The 21,290-nt window shown below is 45.4% G+C and overlaps 1 protein-coding gene across 1 annotated transcript in view; it reads left to right on the top strand.

Annotated features, from left to right (window-relative positions):
* Positions 1-21,290, top strand: part of utp20 (UTP20 small subunit processome component) — a 141,080-nt gene that overhangs the window by 79,824 nt on the left and 39,966 nt on the right. Inside the window, exons 36-46 of the mRNA XM_038780162.1 lie at positions 835-990; positions 4,014-4,151; positions 5,478-5,615; positions 6,788-6,927; positions 7,936-8,024; positions 11,354-11,628; positions 11,854-11,993; positions 14,007-14,163; positions 14,954-15,052; positions 16,354-16,521; positions 17,661-17,827. Coding sequence (XP_038636090.1) covers positions 835-990; positions 4,014-4,151; positions 5,478-5,615; positions 6,788-6,927; positions 7,936-8,024; positions 11,354-11,628; positions 11,854-11,993; positions 14,007-14,163; positions 14,954-15,052; positions 16,354-16,521; positions 17,661-17,827 — 1,667 coding nt within the window. The remainder of the gene's footprint in view (positions 1-834; positions 991-4,013; positions 4,152-5,477; positions 5,616-6,787; positions 6,928-7,935; positions 8,025-11,353; positions 11,629-11,853; positions 11,994-14,006; positions 14,164-14,953; positions 15,053-16,353; positions 16,522-17,660; positions 17,828-21,290) is intronic.

The following is a 21,290-nucleotide window of genomic DNA, read 5'->3' as shown; positions in this document are numbered from 1 at the left end:
TCCTCCAAGATCACTGCGCTGATTTATTTCTGATCTCTTCAGTCCCATTTTTATCCACCAGCGATGGCAGTGCCTTCAGCTGCCTGAGCTCCAGCTGCGGAATTCCCTCCCTAAACCTCACTCCTCCTTTAAGGTATTCCTTAGCACCTACCTCTTAGACCAAACTTTTGGTGATTTGACCTAATATTTCCTTATGTAGCTCAGTGTCAAGTTTTGTCTTAAATGCTCCTGGGCGGCACGAGGGCACAGAGGTTAGCACCGCTGCCTCACAGCGCCGAGGACCCGGGTTTGATTCCGACCTCTGGTCACTCCGTGTGGAGTTTGCACGTTCTCCCTATTCTCCCCATGTTTGTGTGGGTAGGTGGATTGGCCACGTTAAATTGTCCCTTAATTGGAAAAACTTCTTTAAAAAGCTCCTGGGAAGTACCCTGGGACAATTTATTATGTTCATGGCTCTATATAAATGTAAGTTGTTCCTGTTTCAGCAGCATGGAAGTCACGTTTTGAAAATCCATTCAACATTCACAAAAGCACCATGTGAATTTTAGAAATGATGCTGATCCTAGTTATACTAAGCTAGGATAAGCAGAGCTGATTAAAGGGCAGGGAAATCAGATTGACTGGGAGTAGGAGGAGTTGGAATATTATGGTCAGATACGTTGCATAGAATATTGGGCTGATTCCCTCGTGGCCAAACTCTCTTCTGCGCAAACCATCTAAAATGCCCAACACGAATTTACCCTCCCATTTACATTCACTCGGTAAGATTCTAGATATTTCTGCCTGATCCTACAATAAGGAGATGACACTTTTGCCCTTTTGTTTTTCTGTCAGTTAGGTGAGATGACTCTAAGTGACAGTGCGACGCTTTGCTTGAGTGCAGTTGTCCAACAAGTGGCTTCAGTTGACTGCTCGGAGGAGGAATACAAGGAGGTGGTCACCCGCACTCTGCTGGAGACTTTAAGGAATTGCCTAAAAACAAAGATTGAGGTAAAATGGGGATAAGCCTAGCGGGAGATATACGACTACAGCTGTTGATCAATGCACCAGTGACGTGTGACCTACATTCTAGCATGCCAGAGGAAACTGCAGCTGAATATAAAATTGAAATAAAAAACAGAAAAGGCTGGAAACATTCAGCAGGTCAGGCAGTATTGTGTGGAGAGAAGAAAACCGAGTTAACGTTTCAGGTCTGTGATCTTTCATGCGGACTCCAGCATTCCAATGAAAGGTGAGCGACCTGAAACATTAACCTTGTTTTTCTCTCTCCACAGATGGTACCTGACCTGCTGAGCATTTGACAACGTTTTATGTTTTTATTTCTGGATTCTGGCATTTGTTGGCAGACCAGCAAAACTGTTGTTTCATTGTAGTTGACTCTGGCAATGTTTTCCAGTGTTTCATAAATGTTTAGTAACCAGCTTATGTTAACTTTAACTTTAAAATTGCTGGCAACTGCAATCTAATCCCCGTGTCTTGGGGCCCACCAGTTTTCTTCAGGTCACGACACGTTAGATAAACTAATAACGCAGCAGAAAATAATGGGTAGCCAAACGTCAGGGATAGCTTTGTTGCTGTAAATATTGACGCTTGAGTCTTAAATAAGAACATATAAAATTGAAGCAGGAGTAGACAAGACAATCCATTGAGCCTGTTCCACCATTCAATACGATCATGGCTGACGTTGGGCCTCAACTCATTTTTCCACCCGCTCCCCATGTTCCTTAATTCCCTGAGTCCAAACATTTGTTTATCCCAACTTTAAATGTGTTCATCGATGGAGCACCTACAACCCTCTGGGGTAGAGAATTCCATTCACAATCCTTTGAGGGAAATAATTTCTCCGTATGGTATCCATGTATGAACAAGGGCTGAAAGGTAATCGGGGATGGGCGATTGAGGTTACAGTCCGATCAGCCATGATCATATTGAATGGTGGAGCAGGCTCGAGGGGCCGCGTGGCCTACTCCTGCTCCTAATTCGAATGTACGATCGCATGTATGCATCTCAGTCCTGAATGATTGGCCCATATCCTGAGACCGTACCACTGTTTTCTAGATTCCCCGACCAATAGGAAAAGTGCACCTTATTTTTAATTACAGTTTGAATACAGAGTTTGTTTTTTTAGGTGACTCTTGTCAGCTGAAAATCCAGACATTGAGGATTGAATTGGGCTGTGTCTGAAATTGGTTCCGATCAATTGTTGACGGATCATTACATTGGCTTTCCCAATGAGCTTACTCAGTCGGGAGTGCTGCATGGGTTAAGAATGGAACTGTTAAAATTTGCCTTGGCATTCGTGTTGACTAAATGGTCTGCAAGTGGAACATTTGTTGTTGCAGAATGGTGGACAGACTGAGGAACCCAGTGTCGTCCCCAGATGTTCATAATGAGCCTGTTGTGCTTCAGTTGTTGGCTGAATTTGGCTCACTGCAGCAAAGTCATATGTCTTGTTGCTCAGGGGGGTAGTGTGCACAGATTGCCAAGCCTGGCAGCAGGTGCTCGCACAGCTCACAATGTGGGTGCTGAGCAATTTATTGCACAGCCTGAAAACTATGAAGACAGTGCTTAGCCCAGTTTGCTGCTTAATTGGATTCTATAACCTTTATTTAGATAAAGTGCCTGGAGATTTTTTTTTTAACTAATCTATTCTCAGGATGTCAGCATCGCAGGCTAAGCCAGCAATCATTTCCCATCCCTAATTGCCTCCTGAGAAGGTGGCGATGAGCTGCCTTCTTGAACCGCTGCAGTCCACGTGCTGTAGGTACACCCACAGTGCTGTTTGGAAGAGAGTTCCAGGATTTTGAACCCGGCGACTGAACAAATTTAAATTCAATTTATTAAAAAAGTGTGAAATAAAAAGCTCCCATCAGTAGCTGAGACCACGAAGCCTCTGGATTGTTGTGAAAACCCATCCGGTTCACTAATGTCCTTTTGAGGAAGGAAATCTGCCATCTTTTCCTGGTCTGGCTGGCATGTGACTCCAGATCCACCGCAATGTGGTTGACTCTTAACTGCCCTCAGAAGTGGTCGAGCAAACCACTCAGTTATGCATCAGAAGGAGGCTCACCACCAGCTTCATGAGGAAATAGGGATGGGCAATAAATGTCATCCTTACCAACAATACCCACAGATAATTTAATGTTTTTTTAAAAAGCATCAGTATCCTGATCACATTGATTGATCTTAGATTTATAGAAAAGATTTATGGAACCGAGGTTGTCATAGTACCGGACCAGACCCCAATTTATGTTAGGAAACTAGACGAGAAACCCCAGCAATTTTGCAATTTGTAAACTGAGGAAAGGATACTTCACAAATGGGGATCTTTTATATTAAAACAAACTTTATTATTAGCACAGGATTAAACACACTAATATCATAGATGCAGCTTTATAATTAACAGTTAAATAATTCTTAAAATAAAAAGAACAATATAACTATTAACGTATATCTTCTCTATCTCCAATTAAGCAAAATCCATTATAGGTCAAAAGCCACTTGTGAATAAAGTTAGCAAACACAGGAATGCTTGTTGTACTATTGTGTAGGGATTTCCTTTTAGAAAAGGAGTGAGAGCCCTTTTCAGGCACAACCTGGAAATCCTGCTATCCTTGTCAAACTAAAAAATCCTACAGCTAAACTGCTTGCTGCAGACCTGGTCCCTCCCATTAATTACATCCTCTCTATCCCACTCAGAGGTCCCATGACCGGCTCACCTAAGTCAAAACACAATCCCTTTAATTATCTACATCCCAGGGAACACAATATTCCATTAACCCCCATATAGGTAAGCAAGCACATGGTTGAAATGAATGATTATCTAATTTTTATGACATCTTAATTGCAGCCTTTTCCGACACACAGACTGGCTACCTTAACCTTGGTTTCTAAATACTACTGTAACATATATATATGTATGATTGATTTAATTATACCACAGATGTGCTTAATTCACTTTGTCTGATTGTATTCCTACTTCCCTTTCTCTATTTCTGTTTGATTTCCTGCAGAGTGTTCAACAAGAATACACGACACTCCTTTGCTGTTTAATCCGCACGTTCCCTCAAAGGTTGGAATTCCAGGACCTGGTACAGCTAACAGACCATGATCCAGAAATGGACTTCTTTGAGAATACAAAGCACATACAGGTGGATGATTCAAGGCATTCATTTTAATATGTTCAGAGATCGGTTGTAAATTATCCCAAGGATAGGGCAAATTCTAGTTCGAATTATATAGAATCCCTACAGTACATGAGGAGGTCATTCGGCCCATCGAGCCTGCACCGACCCTCCAAAAGAGCCCCCACCCTAACCCGTAAACCAACCTAACCTTTTGAACATTAAGGGGCAATTTATCATGGCCAACCCACATAGCCTGCCCATTTTGGACATCTTTGTGGGAGGAAACCGGAGCACTTGGAGGAAACCCACGCAAACAGGGGACAATGTACAAAACTCCACACAGTCATCCAAGGCCGGAACTGAACCCAGGACCTTGGCACTGTGAGGCAGCAATGGTAACCACTGTGCCACCATGTGTGGTTGAGAATCAGATCAAATAACTTCAAAACTAGCAGTTTTGCAAATTATATTTGAATAGAGGCCAAATCATTGGAATGAGGATAATAAAGTGATGCACCTATGTAACAAATATATCTGTTTAAACATGCTTTTCATCGATTGAACTTTGCTCAGTATGAATAATGAGCAAGGGTAGCAGGGTAGCATGGTGGTTAGCATAAATGCTTCACAGCTCCAGGGTCCCAGGTTCGATTCCCGGCTGGGTCACTGTCTGTGTGGAGTCTGCACGTCCTCCCCCTGTGTGCGTGGGTTTCCTCCGGGTGCTCCGGTTTCCTCCCACAGTCCAAAGATGTGCGGGTTAGGTGGATTGGCCATGCTAAATTGCCCGTAGTGTCCTAATAAAAGTAAGGTTAAGGGGGGGGTTGTTGGGTTACGGGTATAGGGTGGATACGTGGATTTGAGTAGGGTGATCATGGCTCGGCACAACATTGAGGGCCGAAGGGCCTGTTCTGTGCTGTACTGTTCTATGTTCTATTAATATTGCAATTTTTTTGGAAGTCCAGGATTTACTGTAAGTGAATGCTTAACATTTCTGTATAATACTCGCCTGGCAGTTCAACTGAAATTGGTTACAGCTTTGTTAAAATAGAAAATGTTTGCTAATTTCTGGGCTTAAAGTACAAAGTTACTTTATTACAGAGGGAAAATTTCAAAGATGATCAATAGAGTTCTCCCTGAATTCCCAACTTCACTAAAACAGATTATTTGCTCATTATCACATTGCTGTTTGTGGGAGCTTGCTGTGCACAAATTGGCTGCCATGTTTTCTACATGGTAACTGTGCCGACAATTCAAAAGCACTTAGTTGGCTGTTAAGTGTTTGGAATGCTCATGAGAGATGCGTTATATATAAATGCAAGGCTTTCACTTTCTTTCTCTTGGGATGTTTAGATTCACAGGCGAGCTCGTGCCCTGAAAAAACTAGCGAAGCAGCTTGATGAGGAGAAAATTACTCTGTCTTCTAAATCTTTGGTCAACTACATCCTGCCATATGCTACTTCAATACTGTTCAATGAAAACATGCTGAAGGTGAGAACTGCGTTTTTGTAACTTGGGGTCAGGAGGAGGCCATTCAGCCTCTCTGACCTGTTGCATTATTCAATTGGATCACGGCCAATCTGTATCTTAACACCATTCACCCACCCTGATTCCATAACATTTAATACCCTTACCCATCTTTCTGCCTGGGGAGGCGGTGGCATAGTAGCATTGTCACTGGACTACTAATCCAGAGACTCAGGGTAATGCGCTGGGGTCCCGAATTTGAGTCCAACCATGGCATCTGGTGAATTTTGAATTCAATAAAAATCTGGAATTAAAAGTCGAATGATGACCATGAAACCATTGCCGATTATCGTAAAAACCCATCTGGTTCACTAATGTCCTTCAGGGAAGGAAATCTGTCCTCCTTACCCGATCTGGCCTACATGTGACTCCAGACCCACAGAGCGATGCTGTTAAATCTTACCTGTTCCCTCACTAAAATGGCTTAGCAAGCCACAGGGATGGGCAACAAATGCTGGCCCACATCTTTTAATCACAGTTTACAGTTGACCCACAGTCTCAGCGGTTCTTTGGGGGAGAGAGTTGAAGATTCCTAACATCATTCCTCGACAGCCTGGCTGTAAGTTTTAATGTTCTACCCCCTTGTTCTGGACTCCCCCACTGGAGAAAATGATTATTGTATATCCGATCAAATCCTTCAATTATTTTCCTTCAGTAAGGAGAGAAAAACTGTGCACAGTACTCCAGGTGCAGTTTCACCAATGATATGTACAGTTGTAGCAAGTCCCTACTTTCATACGCTAACCCCCTCACAATAGAGAGCCGTGAGACTGTACTCCTCCATTCATGGCCAGTGTTTCCTCCCTGATGTCCGGTGCTCAGAGTCCAATCGAGATGTAGAAACGGAATATGCTGGGAACATTAATGTTCATGCAGCATTATGATGGGATAGAGAAAAATAAAGTTAATGTTTTAGATCAGTGACCCGTTTGTTAGAACTGGAAGACATTGGAGATGAACATTAGTATCAGCACAGCCAAAGGAAAGGGAATAGTTCCTCCACCTTTGACCTGACTCCTGCTTTATACGACTCTAGCAGAACTTCCAATCAAACACTTAGCAGAAGGCGGTTAAAATGTGTGCATTTCAATTTTGTTTCAATTTCTTGTGATCTTTTTCATTGTAAAATTCTCCAGTATGAGAACATGACCACGGCATCTGTGGAACTTGTCGGAGCTTCCTGCAAGCATCTTTCCTGGTCACCGTATATGTATTACGTCAAACGCTACATTCACGTTCTGCAAACTGGACAGATCAATCAGAAATTGGCGGTCAGGTATGTGGAAGAGGGTTCGGAGTGATGAATAGTGTAAGCAAACCAGCGAATAGTCTTCAGTGTTTCTCCTAAACAAGCCAGCTTAACACTCACTCTGAGGCTCGTTCTTTTTGAATGCCACACTCGATAAGCTCTGGGACAAAGCAGCCCGTTTGATTGGCACCCCATCCACCACTTTAAACATTCACTTCCTCCACCACTGACACACAGTGGTAGTCATGTGTAACATCTGCAAGATACACTGCAAAGGTTCACTAAGGGTCCTTCAGCGGCAACTCCCGAATCTGCAACCTCTACCGCCTTGAATGACAAGGACAGCAGAAAGCTGGGGACATCACCACCTCCAGGTTCCCCCGCAAGCCATTCACTGTCCTGACCTGGAAATATATCACTCTTCCTTCAGTGTCGCTGGATCAAAATCCCAGTACTTCCTCCCTAGCAGCATTGTGGATGTACCTACACCATACGGGCTCACCACTACCTTCTGAAGGGCAATTAGGGATGGGCAAAAAATGCTGGCCTAGCCAGTGACTCCCCACAGCCCATGAAAGAACAAACAAAAACTTTCCCACAAACAATGGGGAGCAACAAAAGACCATTTAGATCATCTGAGCTGTCCCACACAATGCAAGAACAACATATATACACTCTCCTCCCTTGCCCAAAGACAAAGGTCTTCTGGAAGATGCAAAGAAAACAGATTTAAACAATTTGGGGGAAAGGGTTAATTTGGGACATTTTCTCCTAAACTTCCACGGGATTGAATCTGGTCCTGAAGATCGCTCTGGCTCTAAGGAGTATTGGTACGTTTCACTCACTATTTTGTGAATTTAGTGTGGCGCCCTAAGCTGTTGTTGGGCAGAGATTCTGTCAATGCTCCATGGTATTTAGTGTTACCATAGCTAACACGTAAAACATTTAATTTTCTGTTTAAGTGGACTCTGTAACTTGTGAATTTTTCCAGTAACACCTCTATGTCCTTAGTGCTGATAATTTTCTCTCATACAGTTTGCTACTGTCCGTGTTGCAAGCCTTTCACTTTGACCCAGAGAGCCTGCAGAAGGAGCTTGAAGCGGTTCAGAAGACTATAGATGAAAGTACGTGTCTAAAATTCAGTCTTTTAAGTTGCCACGGTCTGAGGTTTTCCCCAAGCGTACCGGCCTCCCCGAACAGGTGCCGGAATGTGGCGACTCGGGGCTTTTCACAGTAACTTCATTGAAGCCTACTTGTGACAAAAAGTGATTATTATTATTAATAATATTATTAAGCGCGCCCTCCACAGAACCATAAAACCCCACAGTGCAGAAGGAGACCAATCGGCCCATTAAGTCTGCAGGGACCTCTGAAAGAGCGCCCTACCGTGACCCACTACACCGCCCTATTCCGCAACTCTAGCTACCTTGCATATCTCTGGACACTAAGGGACCAATCCCCCTAACTGTGGGAGGAAACCGGAGCACCTGGGGGGGGGGGAAACCCACGCAGACATGGGGAGAACGTGGAAACTCCACACAGGCAATCACCCAAGATCGGAATTGAACCCGGTCCCTGGTGCTGTGAGACAGCAGTGCTAACCACTGTGCTGCTGGTGGAATGCACTGCACACTACTGTTTGGATGAGAAGGGCCTGCTTCTACTCTATAGTTCTGTGCCAGTCTATGCAACACCCAAGTTGCCATGCAGGGATATTTGCATGAACTCGTGGATGAAATCTCCCAATTATTTTGATGAACACAAATAATCAAGTAAACTAAATCAAATAAACTGAGGGACAAATTTAAATGTTTCTTTTTGCTGTACCGGAAAATGTAAATAGCAGCAAATGGTTTTGATCCACCGACCTCTGGGTTGTGGGCCCAGCAGGCTTCCTCTACACCACTCTGCTACCCAAGAATGAATGCAATTGATCGGCGTAATCAATCACAATTGATTGGTGACTGGAGCAAGGCATCCACCAGATTCACACCAATGATTGGGATTGCCAGGAAATTAGTTATTCTTAAGTTGCTTAAGCTAATTGGTCTACCAGAGCAGGGCAGATCAATTGAACTCATTTAAATTGAATTATAAGTACTTGTAGCATTAGCAGAAAAAACAAACCTGGGCCAGGCTGTAATTGTCTGCCTGGATCAGTGTAGGTCTGGTCATTGATGCTGGCTGCAACGTGATCTTGGGTGCTGGGATACTGGGTAGAGTGAGATAAGCTCTTCAGAACTGGCAGAGACTGGCTCTGCCTTGAGGGTGCAGATAGGTTTGTGGTTGTGCACTTCTTTGGGCGAACGGACTTTTGAGGCAGTGTTTAAAAATCATGCAAAATCCAGCAGGAGCGGTTCTTACTGTCATTCATGGGCATATAATTCCACCATTTTTAAGTGCTGTTTAATTTGATTCCGCCCAGATTGCACTAGTTTCTAGTGGACGTCATGCAGACAACTTCCAGTCAGGGATTAAAATGTGAGAATCAGTAATGGTGACCGTGAAATTATTGAATTGTTGTAAAAACCCTCTAATGACCGTAAGAAAAATAAATCTGCTGTCCTTACCTGGTCTATTTGTGACTTGTGAAATGGTCGAGCAGCACTTAAAGATGGTGGCTCACCACCATGTTCTCAAGATCCTTTGCAAACAGGCAATCGGTAGCATCACCCACGTTCTTTTTTTTCAATCCTTTCACACTCAGGATGTCGACAGTAGGTGACTGTAAATGTCGCCAGAATCCCAGGGGACCACAAGCTGCTCTCCCTTTTGTGAGGGAGAGCTGATTCGTGGTGATTTAACCTGAGGGTCATCACACCTCAGGGAAAGGGGCAAGGTTGAGAAGGCGGGGCCTTCATGAATAACCTCTGCCGTTACAGGAATTAAATCCACGCTGTTGGTGTTCCTCTGCATCACGAACCAGCGGTCCAGCCAACTGAGGTAACAGACCCACTAGGTGGCTAGACCAGTGTTCGTTGCCCATCCTTTATGAGGAGTTGGTGTAGCGGAAATGTCACTGGACGGTAGTGGGAGGCACGGTAGCATAGTGGTTAGCACTGTTGCTTCACAGCACCAGGGTCCCAGGTTCGATCCCCAGCTTGGATCGCTGTCTGTGCGGTTTCCTCCAGGTGGTCCGGTTTCCTCCCACAATCCCGAAAGACGTGCTTTAGGTGTTTTGGACATTCTGAATTCTCCCTCAGTGTACCCGAACATGCACCGAATGTGGCGACTAGGGGATTTACCGTAACTTCATTGCAATGTTAATGTAAGCCTACTTGTGACAGTAAAGATTTTAATTATTATTTACCCAGAGGCTAATGCTCTGGGGAATGGACATCTGGGACGAAATTCTCCGACCCCCAGCAGGGTCGGGGCGATCGGACCCCGGGGGGTGCCCCCCACGGTGGCCAGGCCCGCGATCGGGGCCCACCGATCGGCGGGCGGGCGGGCCAGTGCCGTGGGGGCACTCTTTCTCTTCCGCTGCCGCCACGGCCTCCGCCATGGCGGAAGCGGAAGGGAATCCCCCAGCGCGCATGCGCCGGTGGTGACATCAGCGGCAGCTGACGTCACCACCGGCGCATGCGCGAACCGGCGAAGGTGGGTGTCAAAGGCCGTTGGTGCCGGTTTTGGCGCCAGCCGGCGTGGTGCCAACTGCTCCGGCGCGGGTCTAGCCCCCAAAGGTGCGGAGAATTCCGCACCTTTGGGGAGGCCCGATGCCGGAGTGGTTGGCACCACTCCGCTACGCCGGGACCACCCGCCCCGCCGGGTAGGGGAGAATCCCGCCCCTGGTGGGATTTCAATTCAATTGATAAATCTAGAATTAAAAGCTAGTCTTAGTAATGGTGACCATCAGAAAATCTGGTTCACTAATGTCCTTTCGGATAGGAAATCTGCGGTTCCTGTCTGATCTGGCCTACATGTGACTCCAGACTCACAGCAATGTGGTTGCCTCTGAAATGGCTGAGCGAGCTACTCAGTTGTATTAAGTCACTGTGAAGACTAAAAGAAATGAAACGGGATGAACCATCCAGCTACTTCGGCACCAGAAACAACAATGGCAAATCGAACCCTGTTGACCTGCAAAGTCCTCCTTATTAGCATTTTGGCGAGGGCCAAAATTGGGGGAACTGTCCCACAGACTAGTCAGCAACAGCCTGACTCTCATACTCACAGAATCATACTTGTGACAATAATAAAGATTATTATTTAAGGAGAAATATTGGGGAGAAAGGAATAGAAGAATATGTTGATGGAGGTTAGATGAAGTCAGGTGGGGAAGTTTATGTGAAACATGATCACCAATTGGGCCAGATGTTATATAATACATGGTTCTGTTTCCGCCTGTAGATTGGGACATTGTCATAACTTTATAACCTGATTCTTAAGTTGACCTTCATTGACTGCACCATTTGTCCAGTGTTGTTCTTGATATTTTCATTCTGCCCTGTAGACGCTGTTGAAGGAGATGAGGAAGAATTGACTGAAGCTATGGAATTGGAAGATGCTATTGATGAAGAAAAAGAAGTATTTGCAGAAACATTAAATGAAGATAATGCAGTGCATAATGAAGACTCAGCAGGCAAAAATATCCTAACGAAAGGGGCAAAGAAGCCTGTCGCCTCTCAACCCAAGAATAAACAGGAGCTGGAAAATCTGATTGAGCATATCCAAACGTCTGTCACAAACAACATCCTGCCCAAGCTGCAGAAATGTTTAATTGCAAAGGTCTGTGGGCAAAACTCTCCACTATTTTCGTATTTCTTTCACGTTTTACTCATTTCTACTTGTCGCTGTCTCATTTCTCTTGTTTATTCGTTTCCTCGCTCCCCTGCCACTCTTTCCCCACCACTCTCCCCCACTCCCTCACCACACTTCCCTTTGCAACACCTTATCTCCCTCCCCGGGTGCTGTTACTCAAGTTTATTTGTCAATTTTGTTATTTGTTAACAGGTGGAAAGAGATGAGCAGCATAAGTTGGTGAAATCGAAAATAGTCAATGATGAAGAGTTGGTGCGTATTCCTATAGCGTTTGCCATGGTCAAACTGATGCAGACTCTGCCCAAGGAAATCATGGATTCGAATTTACCCAGGTATAAACACCCAATACTGTAGTGACCTTGAGTAATCACATTCACTGTGTATTTGGGGAGAGGGGAAATAGTTTACTTAAGACAATTCCACTATTGGGGAAGGGAGATGTTAAATTTGCCAAAGACATCAAACTATTCCTTTCTCCAGTGTGTTTACCCAGCTTCCCCTTAAATACATCTGTGTCTTTTCACCTTGGCTAATCCTTGTGATAGCGAGTTCCACATTCTAATCCTTAAATAATCGTTAAAGGCCTCTATCAATTTTCTCTTTTTCTTGAGAGCTGAAGTCTGTTCAATCTTTCCTAATAGTTATAACCTCTCACTTCTGGTGTCAGCCTTGTAAAGAATATCAGATGCACACATGTGGAAGGTGGCATCATCAGAATGGATGTGACGGAGAGAAACTGGGGCATGGAATAGCACCCTTAAAGTAGGATGGAAAAAAGCGTGGAAGTAATAATTTTATCCTCTCTACATTTACTATTCTTGTCAGTCCCAGAATGTAATTCCTGCAAAGTTACTGATATGGAACTTGAGTATTCTGATGCTGATGAATTAAATTCTTAGCAAGCGGATTAAGTATTCTGCCTATGTAGATTTTGTTTGGGTATATCATATATTGCAATCGATGGCATTAAGTTGGTGTATGTAGAGGCTTGAGTAAAAGTATCTGTTCATCAGGGCTGTCCTTGGATGGAGAGTGTGTGGGGACTGGGGCCGAAATGTTAACTGTGCGTTTACAGGTTTTCCTTTACTCTCTGTCTGTATCAGCCATTTCTTAGCACACTCACAGTCTTCTGTGTTGAACATCTTGGGTGCAAAAATCAAGGTTTACACTCCTTTTTTTAAATTTTAAAGTACTCAATTTTTTTTTCACTTAAGGGCCAATTTAGCATGGCCAATCCACGTACCCTGCACATCTTTGGGTTGAGTGGTGAGACCCACGCAGACATGAGTGTGCAAACTCCACACGGCAGTGACCCAGAGCCGGGATCAAACCCGGGTCCTTGTCGCCGTGTGGTAGCAAAGGTTAACACTCCTGTGCATTACTGGAAGAGTGCTGCATTGGCAGGAGTGAGGCTTTCGGGTGAGACATTAAAGCAAGACTCAGGGCGGAATTCTCCGCTCCCCACACCTGGTGGGAGAATCGCGGGGGGGCCGGGCGACTCACGACACGGCCCCCTGGTGCCCCCCGCGATTCCACCCCCCCTCAGAAGAATTGGCGCTTGCCGCTTTTCACGGCGACCGGCGATTCTCCGACCCGGATGGGTTGAGCGGCCTGCCGTTCACGACCGGTTCACCACGGCGGCAACCACACCTGGTCGCTGCCGTCGTGAACATGGCGCCAAACGCTGGTTTGACGCTTGTGGGGGGGCGGAGAGGGGAGTGAGCACCACGGCCGTGCTCGGGAGGGCACCGATCGTCGGGCCGGCGTCTCAAAGGGACGCACTCTTTCCCCTCCACCACCCCGCAAATCAAGCCGCCATGTCTTGCGGGGCGGCGGAGGGGGAAGACAGCAACCCGCGCATGTGCGCCTGACGTCATTAGGCGTGCCGGCCGCGTCATTCTCGGCGCGTCGGGCCTTGATGTCAGTGACAAGGCCCGGGGGCCGAGAATAACGGAGCACCGCTCCTAGCCCCCCGGGTGGGGGTGAATAAGGTGAGAGGAGCGGCCTCCGAGGCCGTCGTAAAACTCGGCCGAGTTCACGACGGCCTTCTTGATTTTCCACGGGAGCGGAGAATTCCGCCCTCCGTGTTCCCTCCTGTGGCACTATTTTGAGGAAGCGCATGGGAGTTATTCCTGATGTCCTGGCAATATTTACCGTCATTTACATCACAAAAAACAAATGATCTGTTTATGATCAGATCGATAGTTGTGGAAGCTTGCTACGCGGATTTTGCAGGCATTCCTACATTCCAACAGCGATTGTGCTTCATTGGCTGGAAAGCACTTTGAGATGTCGGTTGATCGAGAACAGAGTTATATAAATACAAGTGTTTATCTTTTTCCCAGTATCCTCATTAAAGTCTGTATGCTGTTGCGAAACCGAGCACAGGAGATCCGGGATGTTGCTCGCAATACCCTGACTAAAATAATCGAGACTTTGGGCCCAGGATACCTTCTCTACCTTCTCAAAGAGATGCAGTCAACTTTAATCAAAGGCTATCAGGTAACATGCTTCAGGAAACTGAAGTGTTGCATTTATACTAGACAGCAATTGCATAGGATGTGCTGCATAAATACAAGCCAAATGGCCCAACTCATTATAGAACATAGAACATCCCTCCTGTTCCTTTAGCTTCCTCTTAAATGTATCTGTTAACCCTAACTACTACATGTAAGAATAAACTGTCCAATGTTGGAAACCTTATTTGGATTTTCTGAATTTTGGCAGCAAAGATTTTTGAATTCATTCATAGAATGTAGGCATTGTTGGTTAGGCCAGAGTTTATTGCCCATCCCTAATTGCCTTTGAGAAGATGGTGGTGAGCTGCCATCTTGAATCGCTGGTGACCCTGAGGTGCTGTTACATCCGCAGTGCTGTTAGAGAGGGAGTTCCAGGATCTTGACTCAGCGACAGTGAAGGAACGACGATCGGCTTTACTAGAATGACAATTAGATCTGATATTATTTGCCCTCAATCACACACCTGTTGATTAGATAGATAGGGTTAAATTACATTAGCATTTGAAGAGTAAGATTGCAAAAAAATTGAAGATGTTATTAACCTTTAGCTACCCTTTCAGCAAATCTTTAATATTGTCAGGAAGACAATCCTGTGATCTATGTAATTTGAAGGATTAGAATGAAAACAATATAATGTTTTGTTATTTTTTAGGTACTTGTGTTAAAACTCAACGCAACTTTCTATTACCTTGACTAACGATATATGTAACTCTGTTTTAAGACTATGTCTGGTGGTTTCTATTCACTGCGACTCCTCTTTTCTATCTTGCTAGGTTCATGTTCTGACCTACACGGTCTATATGCTCTTAAAGAGCCTTGTACCTAAACTTAACAGTGCCGATTTAGACCCTTGTATGGATGTTCTCATCTCGGTAAGAGTTTATTCTCTGAAGTTATTAATGTGTTCATGTACTACGGAATGAAAAAATGTTGTATTTATATAGCATCTTTCACAATCTCGGGATGTCAAAAAGTGCTTTACAAATGAAGTACTTCTGTTGTAATGGAGGAAAAACAGTCGCCAATTTATGCTCAGCAAGCTTCCATGTAAACAACAATGATAGTTGACTACATAATCTGTTTTGGATGTTGACCCAGGGTACAGGAGAGAATCCCTCTACTCTTCTTTGCAATAGACCTCTTTATGTCCATGCGAGAGAGAGCGGATGGACCCTTGCTTTGACATCTCATCTGAAAGACAGTGGGCGGGATTTTCCGGGAATTGGCGGGGCGGGCAGAAACAGCGCAATGGAGTGGGGGGAACCACTCCGGCGTCGGGCCACCCCAAAGGTGCTAGGATGGCGCTGGAGTGGTTTGCGCCCCGCCGGCCAGCGTGGACGACCTTTGGCGCCACGCTTGCCGGGGCCGGAGGGACTCCGCCGGCCAGCGCAGGTCCGCGCATCCGCGGGAGAGTCAGTGTCTGCTGACGTCATCCCCACGCATGCGCAGGGGGGTTCACCTTCGCGCAGGCCATTGGCAGGTGCGTAGGAATAGAGTGCCCCCATGGCACAGGCCCGCATGCAGATCGGTGGGCCCCGACCACGGGCCAAGCCACCGTGGGGGCTCCCCCCGGGGCCAGATCGCCACGAAGACCCTGGAGGCCGGCCATGGAGCTGGGTCCCGCCGATAGGGACCTACCATGATTTACGCCGGCGGGACCCGGCAAAAACAAGCGGGAACTCAGCCCATCACGGGCCGGAGAATCGCCGGGGGGAGGCCGCTGACCGGCGCGCCGCAATTCCCGGCGGGGGATCGGAGAATCCCACCCAGTACCTCTGACAGTGCAGCACTTGTTCAGTGGCCTGGATTATGGGCTCAAGTGTCTGATCTGGGGCTTGAACCCACCCACTGATTGAGACAAGAATACTGCCAACTGAGCCATGACTGGCACCGTGTCAAATATCACTCTTAAATTCGTCAGATTTAGTCTTGGAGGATGAGAGCATTACGTTAATTCGGCCTAAGCGATCCCCTTCAATGCTTAACTTGTCCTTGCTTATGTCCTTTCAACCTTTTTTTGTCAAATATTTATCCACTTCTATGATGAATGCTGCATCCAGTTATTGCTTCTGGTAGCATTAGTGGTGTTATTAGTTAAAAACCGTATCGTACTGAACTCTTAACCAAGTTACTATCAGCGGAAGATAATTTCTCTTTTTTTCTTTTTCCTTAGATTTTTAACCATGAGCTGTTTGGTGAAATTGCTGAAGAGAAAGAAGTGAGAGGAATTGTGAGCAAAGTGATGGAAGCGAGGAGAAGCAAAAGCTACGACTCCTATGAGATTCTGGCTCAGTTTGTGGGGAAGGCTCAAGTTACTAAGCTGATACTGCCACTGAAAGAGGTAACATCCGTACAGCAGTTAACCATGCTTTGCACTGGCGTGGACGATAGCTGCCAATCAAAAATCTCTTTCCCAATGGCATTTTGAACCCACCGATCTACAGTTGTCTACCAACAGTGGTGCCATCAAGCAGATTAAGCAGCCAATCGTACTGAAGTATTTTCACAGCAGCAAACCAGGAAGTAAAAACCACCAAATCCCTACACTAGTATTTTTCAAATTTTATAAGTAGGGAAACAAATCATTGGGACATCTACATGCGATTAAGACACGATCTTAAAACAAACTTATAAAACTATTTGAATTTTTTTTTTTAAATCTGCATTTTTTTATCATAATGGAAGAATTGGACATTTAACAAATATAAAATGACATTTCAAAACCAGTGAGGATGTTTTGAGTAATTCTGCATTTGGTACACTGTTTAAAAACCCAGTTTCTCAACAAGGTTTAACCGTTCGAAGATTTGTTACAATGAGACAAGTGCAGTGAAAGTCCTTGCGTGATTAATGATTTCTAACTAATTACAGTCTGAGGGCGTCAACAGCACACCCTCTGGGGAAGAATTTTGTTGCTGACAGCAGGTTCTGGATATCTGCACATACAGACACACAGACGGGTTCCAGGTGTTGCTGTTAGTTTAAGAGGGGTGATAATGGTGAATGCTTGCAGTTTCACCGTCATTGCCACAAAGTTCAGCCAACGTCTATGTGCTAGGTTAGCTCTGTCATTCGCTGGCTGATTTCTCATTCACCCCACTTGTACAGATTGAGCGTGTATAATGGAATGTACATACACTCATCAATTGTCATGAAAACCCATCTGGTTCACTAATGTCCTTCAGGGAAGGTAATCTGCACCTTACCTGGTCTGACCTACATATGGCTCTATTAGCGGGAATGAATCCAGAAGAATCCACCAACACTTGGGTTTGTTCCAAACGTAACACAGTTTATTGATCACGTCAGTGGGCAGCAAACAATGCACGCTTCTCTCCACTGCACATAGAAAATCATTGATTCTTGTACAGTTTGAATAGTTACACAGCCCACCTCGGCTGGACACAATCCAATGGGAATTTTACTACAGCAAAGGTGCAGGTTGGTACAGGATGTTTATGTGACATTTTACATTTTCAGATATTGGAGAACACCACCATCCTTAAGCAAGCTCGAAAGGTTCAGGAAACATTTAACCGCATTGTGTCTGGTCTGTTGCTGAATGAGGAAATGACGGCCGACTCCATCCTGTTACTGAGCCATGGCTTGGTGACACAGAGCTTACCATTGATGGCAAAGAGAACAAAGTGAGAGATCATTCATTTAGCTGGCTGTTTGAGAGAATAGGGATTGTTTAAAATATGTATTGAGAATGTACGTAATGCTGATCAGGTGAAAGGTCTCTGTGTGTGGTTAACAATCCAAAATTAATTCTGTCTCTTCCTCGGTTTCATCTGTTAATCCCGTGCACCTTTGAAAGGTGCAATAGTCTGTGCCCCAGCTGCACCCTGCAGCAAAGCATTTCATGCTGCAATGCCCCTCTGTGAAGGCATTTTCCCTAATCCCTCTCCTTGTAGTCCTGTTCTAGAAGCACCGAGCTGGCAGCTCTGAAAGCGAAGCTTTGTCTTTGTAATAGCTTCTTTGCTGCTTAATGCGATACCCGGGTTCCTAAATTGTACTTGCTAACGAGAGGTAAATGGAATGTGATTGGTCAACCCATGACTCACCAGTTAAACCTATGACAGCATTTTAAAAAATATATATTTTTATTCGCCTTTTTCACATTTTCTCCCAAATTTACACCCAACAATAATCAGTAACGAATGCAATATCAATCCCCATATCAATAACAATGATCCCATCCTCCCACTAAACCCCCAAACATTATCCCACATGTTAACATAAACAAATAACAAAAAGGAATCAGGAATTACCCATAGTCACCATTAATACATACTGTCCCCCTCTCTCAAACCCCCCCTCTCCCAACCCTCCCCTCTCCCCCCCCAACCCCCTCATGTTCAATGTAATACAATTCTCGAAAGTGCATAATGAATAACGCCCATGAATTGTAGAACCCCTCCATTCTTCCCTTCAGTTCAAATTTGACCTTGTCAAGCGTCAAGAATTCCAGCAGGACCCCCTGATGCGCCAGGGCACAGGGTAGAGAGATTGATCTCCATCGCGACAGGATCCGCCTTCGAGCGATCAACGAGGCGAAGGCTACGATATCTACCTCCACACCCGTTTCCAACCCCGGCAGGTCTGACACCCCGAAGATGGCCTCCCGAGGGCCCGGGTCCAGTTTCATGTGCACCACTTTAGATATTACCCTAAAAGCCTCCAGTAATCCTCCAATTTTGGACAGAACCAAAACATATGAACGTGCTTTGCGCCTTCCCCCTCAACATTTACGTACATTTTCTACTTCCTCAAAGAGCCGGCTCATCCTCGCCATTGTGCTCTATATACCACCTTCAGCTGTATCAGCCCCAACCTCGCACACAAAGTGGAAGCATTCACTCTCTGGAGCACCTCACACCAGAACCCCTACTCTAAACCCTCTCCCAACTCTTCCTCCCACTTTGACTTGATCCCTTCCAGAGGTCCTATGATAGCATTTTTGGGAGTTTTAGGAATTGGTATTTTGTTTGGAATATATTGCGAAATGTTGCTCGATGACGATAATGGTGCTTAGCTCAGTCAACGGGACTGCCGGTTTGTGATTCAGAGCAAAAGGGCAGAGCAACCAATGGTTATCTGGAACTATGGTGACTTGACTTTACTCACTAGAACCATAGAAAAGGTCTGGCGCAGAAAGAGACCATTCAGCCCATCATGTCCGTTCCAGCCCAAGAGAGAATAAACTAGCCACTCATTTTAAAGCACTTAGAACATAGAGCATACAGAACATGCAGAAGGAGGCCATTCGGCCCATCGAGTCTGCACCAACCCACTTAAGCCCTTACTTCCACCCTATCCCTGTAACCCAATAACCCCTCCTCACCTTTTTTGTCACTAAGTGCAATTTAGCATAGCCAATCCACCTAATCTGCACATCTTTGGACTGTGGGTGGAAACCGGAGGAAACCCACGCAGACACTGGGAGAACGTACAGACTCCGCACAGTGACCCAGCAGGGAATCGAACCTGGGACCCTGGCACTGTGAAGCCACAGTGCTATCCACTTGTGCTACTGTGTTGCCCGTAGTCTTGCAGATTACAGCACTTCAGATGCAGATCCAGGAACCTTTTGAAGTTGAGTGTTTCAGCCTCAATCACCAATTTAGGCAATGAATTCCAGACTGCCAATGCCCTCGAGGTAAAAAAGATTTGTCTCTTGTCCCTTCTATAATTCTTCTACCAATCACTTTAAATCTAAGCTCTTGGGTAATTAATCCTATCAGCGAGGGGAAACAAGTCTTTCCTGTCTATCCTTTCTCGGTCCCTCATAATTCTGTAACCTTCAATTAGGTCACCCCTTAGCCTCCTCTGTTCCAAAGAAAATGACCCTAGCCTATTCATTATCTTATATTTGCAATTTCCAAGCCCTGACAACATATTTGCAAATCTCCTCTGCCCTCTCTCCAGATCAATTATGTCCTTCCTGAATTGTGGTGACCAGACCTGTGTACACAGTTTCAGCTGTGACCTGACCAGAGTTTTAAACCGTTTCATCATTAGATCCCTGCCTTTCTATTCAATACCTCACCCAATAAAGGAAAGCTTTCTTGACCACCTTATCCACCTGCACTGCCAATTTCATAGACCTGTGGATTTTCTCAACATAGAACATAGAACAGTACAGCACAGAACAGGCCCTTCGGCCCTCGATGTTGTGCCGAGCAATGATCACCCTACAAGCCAACGTATCCATCCTATTCCAGTAACCCAACAACCCCCCCATTAACCTTATTTTTTTAGGACACTAAGGGCAATTTAGCATGGCCAATCCACCTAACCCGCACATCTTTGGACTGTGGGAGGAAACCGGAGCACCCGGAGGAAACCCACGCACACACGGGGAGGACGTGCAGACTCCGCACAGACAGTGACCCAGCCGGGAATCGAACCTGGGACACTGGAGCTGTGAAGCATTTATGCTAACCACCATGCTACCGTGCTGCCCTTCTCAATAGCTTCCTGTTTATTGCTTATTCCATCGCTTTGTTTGCCCTCCCCAAATGCATTACCTCTCACTTTTCCAGATCGAATTCCATTTGCTACTCTGCCCACTCAACCAACCATTGATATCATTCTAGAGTTCAACAGTTATCCTCTTCTCTCTCAATAACACGGCCAATTTTTGTGTCATCTGCAATTTTCCCAATCATGCCACTCACATTTAAGTCTAAGTCATTAATATACAACAAACAGCAAGGGTTCCAACTCTGAGCCATGTGGAACACCAGTGAAAACTGTTTTCCATTCACAAAAAAACTATCATCGACCAAAACCCTTCCTGTCGATGAGCCAGTTTTGGATTCGACCTACCATCTTCCCCTGTGTCCCATTGAAGTGGATTACAACATTTAAAAAAAATATTAATTTAAAATACCCAATTATTTTTTTCCAATCAAGGGACAATTTTAACATGGCCAATACACCTACCCTGCACACCTTTTGGGTTGTGGGGGCAAAACCCACGGGGAGAAGGTGCAAATTCCAGTGACCCAGAGCCAGGATCGAACCTGGAACCTCAGCGCCGTGAGGCAGCAGTGCTAACCACTGCTGCCCTAAATGGATTACAACTCTAGCCCCAATGGGGAC

This window comes from Scyliorhinus canicula, chromosome 20 (assembly GCF_902713615.1).
Source record: "Scyliorhinus canicula chromosome 20, sScyCan1.1, whole genome shotgun sequence".
NCBI classification, from domain to species: Eukaryota; Metazoa; Chordata; class Chondrichthyes; order Carcharhiniformes; family Scyliorhinidae; genus Scyliorhinus; species Scyliorhinus canicula.
The sequence above is the reverse complement of the archived record's forward strand: the minus strand, read 5'-3'. Positions and strand labels throughout refer to the sequence as shown.